This window comes from Oncorhynchus tshawytscha, unplaced genomic scaffold (genome assembly GCF_018296145.1).
Source record: "Oncorhynchus tshawytscha isolate Ot180627B unplaced genomic scaffold, Otsh_v2.0 Un_contig_3521_pilon_pilon, whole genome shotgun sequence".
Lineage (NCBI taxonomy): Eukaryota > Metazoa > Chordata > Actinopteri > Salmoniformes > Salmonidae > Oncorhynchus > Oncorhynchus tshawytscha.
Genome location: NW_024609370.1, coordinates 135001 through 146469, shown reverse-complemented (window position 1 = coordinate 146469; position 11469 = coordinate 135001). Strand labels below are relative to the sequence as shown.

The 11469-nt window shown below is 50.0% G+C and overlaps 1 protein-coding gene across 1 annotated transcript in view; it reads right to left on the bottom strand.

The window, feature by feature from the left end:
* Positions 1 to 1671: 1671 nt before the first annotated feature.
* Positions 1672 to 11469, bottom strand: part of LOC112238927 (ras-associating and dilute domain-containing protein) — a 42287-nt gene continuing 32489 nt past the window's right edge. Inside the window, 4 exon segments of the mRNA XM_042315028.1 lie at positions 1672 to 1719; positions 2489 to 2649; positions 3882 to 4032; positions 6149 to 6321. Of these exon segments, the coding sequence (XP_042170962.1) occupies positions 1672 to 1719; positions 2489 to 2649; positions 3882 to 4032; positions 6149 to 6321 (533 nt within the window).

Sequence of the window (11469 nt, the reverse complement as noted above, 5' to 3'; positions counted from 1 at the left end):
ATATATAAACAGGAGTCTTTACCCTCCGTTGTCCGTTGCTTTTCTTCCTGTCCATTGAAGGTGTCCTATTACTGCAGCCGTTGACCTGGGGGCTGTCCAACCAGGTCAGCCCCACCCCCTTCCGGGTTCCGGGCGTGTTGGGCGAAGTCAGGAGGCACGAAGGGTCCTGGTTGGTCGGCCGGAGGTGGGGGCGGTGCCATTTCTCCTCACACTGTTGTGACATTGGCCTGGGGTTCTGTCCCTCACCCATTCCTCCACCCCTCCTGACCGGGGACTGTTGTGGGACGGAGGGAACTCCCTCTGGAGGTTGTGGGGGTGGGGGATAAAACAACACACAGTTAGAATACTGTTAAAGGCAGGACTGTGTGTGTGTGTTGCCTGCAGTGGGCCTCTCTCAGTAACACCAGAGAATTATCCATCCAGCCTTCCTGATTCACTACTTACTGGTCCTAAAGCCTTAATCTGATTACCATGGCTGTCATGTCTGGGACTTGGAACCTCCAGGGTGGCTGTCATGTCTGGGACTTGGAACCTCCAGGGTGGCTGTCATGTCTGGGACTTGGCTCCTCCTCCAGGGTGGCTGTCATGTCTGGGACTTGGCTCCTCCTCCAGGGTGGCTGTCATGTCTGGGACTTGGCTCCTCCTCCAGGGTAGATGTCATGTCTGGGACTTGGCTCCTCCTCCAGGGTAGATGTCATGTCTGGGACTTGGCTCCTCCTCCAGGGTAGATGTCATGTCTGGGACTTGGCTCCTCCTCCAGGGTAGATGTCATCTCTGGGACTTGGCTCCTCCAGGGTAGATGTCATGTCTGGGACTTGGCTCCTCCAGGGTAGATGTCATGTGTGGGACTTGTGTCTGGGACTTGGCACCTCCAGGGTAGATGTCATGTCTGGGACTTGTGTCTGGGACTTGGCTCCTCCAGGGTAGATGTCATGTCTGGGACTTGGGGGTAGATGTCATGTCTTGGGGTAGATGTCATGTCTGGGACTTGGCTCCTCCAGGGTAGATGTCATGTCTGGGACTTGGCTCCTCCAGGGTAGATGTCATGTCTGGGACTTGGCTCCTCCAGGGGACTTGGTACTTGGGACTTGGCTCCTCCAGGGTAGATGTCATGTCTGGGACTGGGACTTGGCTCCTCCAGGGTAGATGTCATGTCTGGGACTTGGCATGTCCTCCTCCAGGGTAGATGTCATGTCTGGGACTTGGCTCCTCCAGGGTAGATGTCATGTCTGGGACTTGGCTCCTCCAGGGTAGATGTCATGATGTCAGGGTAGATGTCATGTCTGGGACTTGGCTCCTCCAGGGTAGATGTCCTGGGACCAGGGTAGATGTCATGTCTGGGACTTGGCTAGATGTCCTCCAGGGTAGATGTCATGTCTTGGCTCCTCCAGGGTAGATGTCATTGGGACTTGGCTCCTCCAGGGTAGATGTCATGTCTGGGACTTGGCTCCTCCAGGGTAGATGTCATGTCTGGGACTTGGCTCCTCCAGGGTAGATGTCATGTCTGGGACTTGGCTCCTCCAGGGTAGATGTCATGTCTGGGACTTGGCTCCTCCAGGGTAGATGTCATGTCTGGGACTTGGCTCCTCCTCCAGGGTAGATGTCATGTCTGGGACTTGGCTCCTCCAGGGTAGATGTCATGTCTGGGACTTGGCTCCTCCAGGGTAGCTGTCATGTCTGGGACTTGGCTCCTCCAGGGTAGATGACTGAGTCTGAGTTCTTGCAGAGTTATTGGAGGGGGTAGGAGTATTGTCTGTGTGCACATCCTTGTGTGTGTGTGTGTGTGTGTGTGTGTGTGTGTGTGTGTGTGTGTGTGTGTGTGTGTGTGTGTGTGAGAGAGAGGATACCTTAGAGGGCTTTGGTATTTCATGTAACAGATTACTGGTAACTGCTAAAGAACCACAGCTGCTGAGGCACATGGCCCAGATTACTGCAAGGAGTGTGAGTGTGAGTGTGTGTGTGAGTGTGTGTGTGTGTGTGAGTGTGAGTGTGAGTGTGTGTGTGAGTGTGTGTGTGTGTGTGTGAGTGTGAGTGTGTGTGAGTGAGTGTGTGTGTGTGAGTGAGTGTGTGTGTGAGTGTGAGTGTGTGTGTGAGTGAGTGTGAGTGTGTGTGTGTGTGTGTGTGTGTCCATCACGTGACCTACCTGTGCTTCCTGCCAGTCTGCGGGGTGGTACTCGTCCCGGTGCTCGTGCTCGTTCCAGTCCCGTTAACCGCGGTGTGATTGTGAGTGTGTGCGCTGTTGACAGCGGGGTGTGTGTGAGTGTGTGTGCTGTTGACAGCGGGGTGTGTGTGAGTGTGTGTGTGTGCTGTTGACTGTTGAGCGGGGGTGTGTGTGAGTGTGTGTGCTGTTGACAGCGGGGTGTGTGTGAGTGTGTGTGCTGTTGACAGCGGGGTGTGTGTGAGTGTGTGTGCTGTTGACAGCGGGGTGTGTGTGAGTGTGTGTGCTGTTGACAGCGGGGTGTGTGTGTGAGTGTGTGTGTGTGTTGACAGTGGGGTGGGTGTGTGTGCGTAGCCCCCAGAGGAAGTGTTTGACATAGAGTAGCTGCCTATAGATGCTGTCCTCTAGACAGTCACTGTCCAGGTCCACTCTGAACCCCCCGCTGGGGAGGACGATGGGGGGGTGGTTCTCGAAACTCTCCAAAAGGTCCACTGGGGGAGGGGCACAGACACACACAGAGCAGGGGTTAGAATACACACAGACACACACAGACCAGGGGTTAGAATACACACAGACCAGGGGTTAGAATACACACAGACCAGGGGTTAGAATACACACAGACCAGGGGTTAGAATACACACAGACCAGGGGTTAGACAAACAGACCAGGGGTTAGAATACACACAGACAGAGACAAACCAGGGGTTAGAATACACACAGACAGAGACAGGGGTTAGAATACACACAGACCAGGGGTTAGAATACACACAGACCAGGGGTTAGAATACCACACAGACCAGGGGTTAGAATACACACAGACCAGGGGTTAGAATACACACAGACACACACAGACCAGGGGTTAGAATACACACAGACACACACAGACCAGGGGTTAGAATCCACACAGACCAGGGGTTAGAATACACACAGACCAGGGGTTAGAATACACACAGACACAACAGGGGTTAAAATCCACACAGACACAACAGACCAGGGGTTAGAATACACACAGACCAAGGGTTAGAATACACACAGACAGACCAGGGGTTAGAATCTACACAGAAACAGACCAGGGGTTAGAATCCACACAGACACAACAGGGGTTAAAATCCACACAGACACAGCAGACCAGGGGTTAGAATCCACAGACAGACACAACAGACCAGGGGTTAGAATCCACACAGACACAACAGACCAGGGGTTAGAATCCACACAGACACAACAGGGGTTAAAATCCACACAGACACAGCAGACCAGGGGTTAGAATCCACACAGACACAACAGACCAGGGGTTAGAATCCACACAGACACAACAGACCAGGGGTTAGAATCCACACAGACACAACAGGGGTTAGAATCCACACAGACACAGCAGACCAGGGTTAGAATCCACACAGACACAACAGGGGTTAGAATCCACACAGACACAGACCAGGGGTTAGACCAGGGGTTAGAATCCACACAGACACAACAGACCAGGGGTTAGAATCCACACAGACACAACAGACCAGGGGTTAGAATCCACACAGACACATCAGACCAGGGGTTAGAATCCACACAGACACAGCAGGGGTTAGAACCCACACAGACACAACAGACCAGGGGTTAGAATCCACACAGACACAACAGGGTTAGAATCAGACCAGGGGTTAGAATCCACACAGACACATCAGACCAGGGTTTAGAATCCACACAGACATGTTAACCCCCCCCCCAGCAGGTACCTGTCCTGTATATGTATGCCTCATCCTCACTGCTGGGCTGCCAGATTGGAACAGGCCCCATCTCAGCTGTCAACTGGTACTGAGTCAACAGGCCATGCAGCTGAACGGGCTTCAGACTGGGGTGGTCTGCACACAGCACCTTCCAACTCATCTAGAAATATATAGGGAAATATATAAATAAATATATCAGAATATATAGACTAGCTTTAGACTGGGGTGGTCCACACACAACACCTTCCAACTCATCTAGAAATATATATATAAATATATCACAATATATAGACTGGCATCAGACTGGGGTGGTCTGTACACAGCACCTTCCAACTCATCTAGAAATATATAGAGAAATTAAATATATAAATAAATATATCAGAATATATAGACTGGCATCAGACTGGTGTGGTCTGCACACAGCCCCTTCCAACTCATCTAGAAATATATAGAGAAATATATAAATAAATATATCAGAATATATATAGACTAGCTTTAGACTGGGGTGGTCTGCACACAGCACCTTCCAACTCATCTAGAAATATATACATAAATATATCAGAATATATAGACTGGCATCAGACTGGTGTGGTCTGTACACAGCACCTTCCAACTCATCTAGACAGAAAGACATACTGAACAAGGGTGTGCTGAGGAGTATTTCTGTCTGTAATAAAGACCCTTTGTGGGTAAAAACGACTTCTGATTTGCTGGGCCTGGCTCCTTAGTGGGTGGGCCTGGCTCCTTAGTGGGTGGGTCTGGCTCCCCAGTAGCTGGGCCTGGCTCCTTAGTGGGTGGGTCTGGCTCCCCCAGTAGCTGGGCCTGGCTCCTTAGTGGGTGGGTCTGGCTCCCCAGTAGCTGGGCCTGGCTCCTTAGTGGGTGGGTCTGGCTCCCTAGTGGGTGGGTCTGGCTCCCTAGTGGGTGGGTCTGGCTCCTTAGTGGGTGGGTCTGGCTCCCCAGTAGCTGGGCCTGGCTCCTTAGTGGGTGGGTCTGGCTCCCAGTAGCTGGGCCTGGCTCCTTAGTGGGTGGGTCTGGCTCCTAGTGGGTGGGTCTGGCTCCCCAGTGGGTGGGCCTGGCTCCCCAGTGGGTGGGTCTGGCTCCCCAGTGGGTGGGCCTGGCTCCCAGTGGATGGGCCTGGCTCCCCAGTGGCTGGGTCTGGCTCCCCAGTGGGTGGGCCTGGCTCCCCAGTGGATGGGCCTGGCTCCCCAGTGGATGGGCCTGGCTCCCAGTGGCTGGGCCTGGCTCCCAGTGGATGGGCCTGGCTCCCCAGTGGCTGGGTCTGGCTCTCCAGTGGCCTGACCTGGCTCCCCAGTGGGTGGGCCTGGCTCCCCAGTGGGTGGGCCTGGCTCCCAGTGGGTGGGCCTGGCTCCATGCCTGACCTGGCCAGTGGGTGGCCAATGCCCTGCCAGGCCCACCCATGGCTGCGCTCTTGCCCAGTCATGTGAAATCCATAGATTAGGGACTAATACATTTATTTCAATTGATTGATTTCCCTATATGAACTGTAACTCTGTAAAATCTTTTAAATTGTTGCATGTTGCATTTATATTTGTGTTCAGTGTATAAAGACATACAGTATATAAATAAATATATCAGAAAATATAGACACTGGGGTGGTCCACACACAGCACCTTCCAAGTCATCTAGACACATAGAGAGATAAATATATCAGAATATATAGAGAGATAAATATATCAGAATATATAGAGAGATAAATATATAAGAATAAATAGAGAGATAAATATATCAGAATATATAGAGAGATAAATATATCAGAATATATAGAGAGATAAATATATCAGAATATATAGAGAGATAAATATATCAGAATATTTAGAGAGATAAATATATCAGAATATATAGAGATAAATATATCAGAATATATAGAGAGATAAATATATCAGAATATATAGAGAGATAAATATATCAGAATATATAGAGAGATAAATATATAGAGATACATATATCAGAATATATAGAGAGATAAATATATCAGAATATATAGAGAAATAAATATATAGAGATACATATATCAGAATATATTGAGAGATAAATACATCAGAATATAGAGAGATAAATATTTGTGACCAATCACAGTAAGCTACTTCATTGTTACCCAGAATTATTTTATATGGATATAAAAATGGCTGCATTGGACCTTTAAGGTGAGAAAAGGTTAGAGGTCAGAGGTCAGGTGTGTGATGTTACCTGTGTTAGCTGCTGAGGAGGTGTGGCCAGGATGCTGACAGGGTTAGAGGTCAGGTGTGTGACGTTACCTGTGTTAGCTGCTGAGGAGGTGTGGCCAGGATGCTGACAGCGCTGTTGAACTTGTTGAAGAACTTATCTGCCAGGTAACTAAGCCCCGCCTTCCTAGTCCACTCTAGAACCATCCTGACACAGGCCTGTACCTGGAGAACCTTAGAGCGCTGGAACCAGCCCCGCGACGGACCTACACACACACACACAGAAACAAATAAAGACACTGTAATTTCCACAGTTATACCAGAACACATTCCACACCTGTCTGATTAGTCTGTTGTAGAACACATTCCACACCTGTCTGATTAGTCTGTTGTAGAACACATTCCACACCTGTCTGATTAGTCTGTTGTAGAACACATTCCACACCTGTCTGATTAGTCTGTTGTAGAACACATTCCACACCTGTCTGATTAGTCTGTTGTAGAACACATTCCTGGCAAAACTGTCTGATCAGTCTGCTGTAAACACATTTCCTAGGGCAGGGCAGCTCTCTTTTTGTGTCTGTCTCTCTCTCTGTCTCTCTCTCTCTCTCTCTCTCTCTCTCTCTCTATCTCTCTCTCTCTCTCTCTATCTCTGTCTATCTATCTGTCTATCTCTGTCTATCTATCTATCTATCTATCTATCTATCTATCTATCTATCTATCTATCTATCTATCTATCTATCTATCTATCTATCTATCTATCTATCTATGACAAACCTGGACCACCTATGGAGAGGTGCCTTTTGTTCAGTAAATCGTAGGTATTAAATGAGGTGAAAAGGAGACTGGACTCATTAGTGCCACTTTAAGAGGTAGCTAATCCCCATCCAACCCTCCTACCCCACCCCAGGGGTACAGCTCCATCCCCTCCGCCCCAGCCAATGGGTACCCCCATCACCCCCTCCCCCTAATAGGCTTAAAGTCTGGGAATATGACAATCTGTCCTCGCTGCTCTGAGAGACATGACTGAACTCCTCAGACACTACAAACACAACACAGAACCTGGACCTCAGACAAACACAACACAGAACCTGGACCTCAGACAAACACAACACAGAACCTGGACCGTAGTCCTCAGACAAACACAACACAGAACCTGGACCGTAGTCCTCAGACAAACACAACACAGAACCTGGACCGTAGTCCTCAGAAATGGACTTCTGATATAATCTGTTTAACACAGTTTGTCACAGCAAACCTCAGACAGAAATGGACTTCTGATCTCTCTGTTTACTGCCTCGCTCTGCCTCTCTCTGCCTCTCACTGACTCAATCTCCCTGTCTCTCTCTGTCTCTCTCTGCCTCTCCCCTGCCTCTCCCTGTCTCTCTCTGCCTCTCTCTCTGCCTCTCTCTGCCTCTCCCTGTCTCTCTGCCTCTCTCTGCCTCTCCCTGCTCTCTCTCTGCCTCTCTCTGCCTCTCTCTGCCTCTCTGCCTCTCTCTGCCTCGCTCTGCCTCTCTCTGCCTCTCCCTGTCTCTCTCTGCCTCTCCCTGTCTCTCTCTGCCTCTCTGTCTCTCTCTGCCTCTCCCTGTCTCTCTCTGCCTCTCCCTGTCCTCCTGTCTCTCTCTGCCTCTCCCTGCCTCTCCCTGTCTCTCTCTGTCTCTCTCTGCCTCTCCTGTCTCTCTCTGCTCTCTCTGCCTGTCTCTCTGCCTCTCCCTGTCTCTCTCTGCCTCTCTCTGCCTCTCCCTGTCTCTCTCTGCCTCTCCCTGTCTCTCTGCCTCTCCCTGTCTCTCCCTGTCTCTCTCTGCCTCTGTCTGCCTCTCTGCCTCTCCCTGTCTCTCCCTCTCCTGTCTCTCTCTGCCTCTCCCTGTCTCTCTCTGCCTCTCCCTGTCTCTCTCTGCCTCTCCCTGTCTCTCTCTGCCTCTCCTGCCTCTCCCTGTCTCTCTCTGTCCTCTCTCCTCTCTGCCTCTCTGCCTCTGCCTCTCCCTGTCTATGGCATCTGCCATTGCCTCTCCCTGTCTCTGCTGTCTCTCCTGCCTCTCCATGTCTCCAGAGCCTCTCAATGAACTCCTGAGAAACTCTGCCTCTCTCTGCCTCAGCCTGTCTGTCTCTGCCTAACTCACTGCCTCTCTCTGTCTCTCTCTGCCTCTCTCTGCCTCTACAGGTCTCTCTGCCTCATCGCCTCACACTGTCTCTGCCTCTCCCTAGACAAACATGCCTCTCCCTGTCTCTCCCTGGCTCTCATTGAAGAGCCTCTCTCTGCCTCTCTCTGCCTCTCTCTGCCTCTCTCTGTCTCTCTCTTCTCCCTGCCTCCCTGTCTCTCTCTCCCTGTCTCTCTCTGCAAGTCTCCCTGTCTCTCCTGCCTCTCTCTGCCCTCCCTGTCTCTCTCTGCCTTCCCTACATCTAGTGCTCTCTCTGCCTCAGAGAGTCTCTCTCTGCCTCTCCCTGCCTCTCCCTGCCTCTCCTGACTCTTCCCTGTCTCTCCCTGTCTCTCTGGGGCCTCTCTCTGCCTCCTCTCTGAAATGGGGGTCTCTCTCTGCCTCTCCCTGTCTCTCTCTGCCTCTCCCTGTCTCTCTCTGCCTCTCCCTGTCTCTCTCTGCCTCTCCCTGTCTCTCCTGCCTCTCCCTGTCTCTCTCTGTCTCTCTCTGCCTCTCCCTGCCTCGCTCTGCCTCTCTCTGCCTCGAGCTCTGCCTCGCTCTTCCTCTCTGCCTCTCTCTGCCCTGGTTGCTATGGCATCTGACATTGGCTATCCTGGTAACAGCAGGAGAGCCATCGCCAGAGAAACATCAATGAACAGAGAGAGAAACAGATACACTACATGGCCAGCAGTATGTGGACTAACTACACTATATATATGTGTACACCCCTTCATGTGTATATAGGTGTATAACATCGAACACACAGTCATGCAATCTCCATAGACAAACATTGTCAGTAGAATGGCTTCATTGAAGAGCTCCGTGACTTTCAACGTGGCGCCGTCATAGGATGTCACCTTTTCCAACAAGTCAGTTCAGCTCAAATTTCTGCCCTGCTAGAGCTTCCCCATAGTGACCATGCAGTCTATATATACATTAATACATCTAGTGCTTTCAAACACAGAGAGAGACAGAGAGAGAGAAAGGGGGAGAGAGAGAGGAGAGAGGGGAGAAATGGGGAGAGAGGGGAGAGAAATGGGGGAGAGAGAGGGAGAGAAATCTAGAGAGAAAGAGAGAAATGGGGGAGAGAGGGAGAGAAATGGAGGGAGAGAGAGAGAGAAAGGGGAGAGAGAAAGAGAGAAATGGGGGAGAGAGAGAGAGAGACAGAGAGAGAGAGAGAGAGGGGGAAAGAGAAAGAGAAAGGGGGAGAGAGAAAGAGAGAAAGGGGGAGAGAGAGAGAGAGAAAGGGGGAGAGAGAAAGAGAGAGAAAGGGGAGAGAGAGAGAGAGAGAAGGGGGAGAGAGAGAGAGAGAGAAAGGGGGAGAGAGAAAGAGAGAGAAAGGGGGTGAGAGTGAGAGAGAAAGGGAGAGAGTGAGAGAGAGAAAGGGGAGGGTTTCTCTCTGTCTGAGAGAGAAAGAGAGAGAGAGAGAGGAGAAGAGAGAAAGGGAAAGAGAGAAAGATCTCTGTTGTCTGGTCATCAGCTCTCACCCTTCATTGCTTTTAGCTACCCCATCTTACCCTCCATCCCAGACATTCTCTCATCCTCCCCTGTCCCCCTAATAAAGACCATCAGAGGATAAGAGAAGAGGGGAGGTGGGAAGGGGAGTGGAGGTTGTCAAGGACAAATCTAAAGCACGAGTTGCTTTCCTCTCCTCTGTCAAAATGCTGACACACACACTGTGTGTTTCACACACAACACACACACACACACACACACACACACACACACACACACACACACACACACACACACACACACATTTACACTGAGGCACACACACAAGTTTCTCATGTCCTCATCTGTGTGTGTTTTACCCTGTCTGTCTGTGTGTGTGTGTTGTGTTTCTCTCTCTGTCTGTGTGTGTGTGTCTCTATGTGTGTGTTGTGTGTTTCTCTCTGTCTGTCTGTGTGTGTGTGTTTCTCTCTGTCTGTCTGTGTGTGTTTCTCTGTGTGTGTTTCTCTCCCTGTCTGTCTGTGTGTTTCTCTGTGTGTGTGTTTCTCTGTGTGTGTTTCTCTGTGTGTGTTTCTGTCTGTCTGTGTGTGTCTCTATGTGTGTGTTTCTCTCTGTGTGTTTCTCTCTGTGTGTGTGTCTCTATGTGTGTGTGTGTGTTTCTCTCTGTTGTGTGTGTTGTGTGTGTCTCTTGTGTGTGTTTCTGTTGTGTGTGTTGTTGTGTGTTGTTGTGTGTTGCTGTGTGTGTTTTGTGTGTTGTTGTGTGTTGTTGTGTGTTGTTGTGTGTTGCTGTGTGTTGTTGTGTAGTGGTTCCCAACTCTTTTTTTCAACCTCAATGGGATAAAAAAAAAAAAAAGTGTTTCGTGTGTGTTGTTTCTCTGTGTGTGTTTCCCTATGTGTGTGTTTCTGTGTGTGTTGTTGTGTGTTGTTGTGTGTTGTTGTGTGTTGTTGTGTGTTGTTGTGTGTTGTTGTGTGTTGCTGTGTGTTGCTGTGTGTTGTTGTGTGTTGTTGTGTGTTGTTGTGTGTTGTTGTGTGTTGTTGTGTGTTGTTGTGTATTTAGTTTTCAGTGGTAACGGCCTCCATCTCATCTGATCCATGCTGCAAACCATCTGACAAACATTTAGATTAAATAGGGTTCATTTGGACTCATTTCCATGGTTCCTTATTCATGATGATTCATTTGTTCTCTGTTTCAAGGTTAAAATCCCAAATGTATTTTCCACCTCGATGTCACGTCACAAATACATTGAAATGATCATTGATTCAACCAGTTTGAGCCGAGTGGAAGAGTTTATTCTAGCTACTTGCTCAACTGCCAAATCATTCATTACCAGACTGAGGTCTAGTACTTAGAGAATGATCATTCATTACCAGACTGAGGTCTAGTACTTAGAGAATGATCATTCATTACCAGACTGAGGTCTAGTACTTAGAGAATGATCTTTGGGGGGCCGCACCGCCCTCCATGTGCTCGCCAGAGGTAGCCTGACTGCCATTAGGCACCGAGATGAGATCCTCAGACCCCTTGTGAGACCATATGCTGGTGCGGTTGGCCCTGGGTTCCTCCTCATGCAAGACAATGCTAGACCTCATGTGGCTGGAGTGTGTCAGCAGTTCCTGCAAGAGGAAGGCATTGATGCTATGGACTGGCCCGCCCGTTCCCCAGACCTGAATCCAATTGAGCACATCTGGGACATCATGTCTCGCTCCATCCACCAACGCCACGTTGCACCACAGACTGTCCAGGAGTTGGCGGATGCTTTAGTCCAGGTCTGTGAGGAGATCCCTCAGGAGACCATCCGCCACCTCACCAGGAGCATGCCCAGGCGT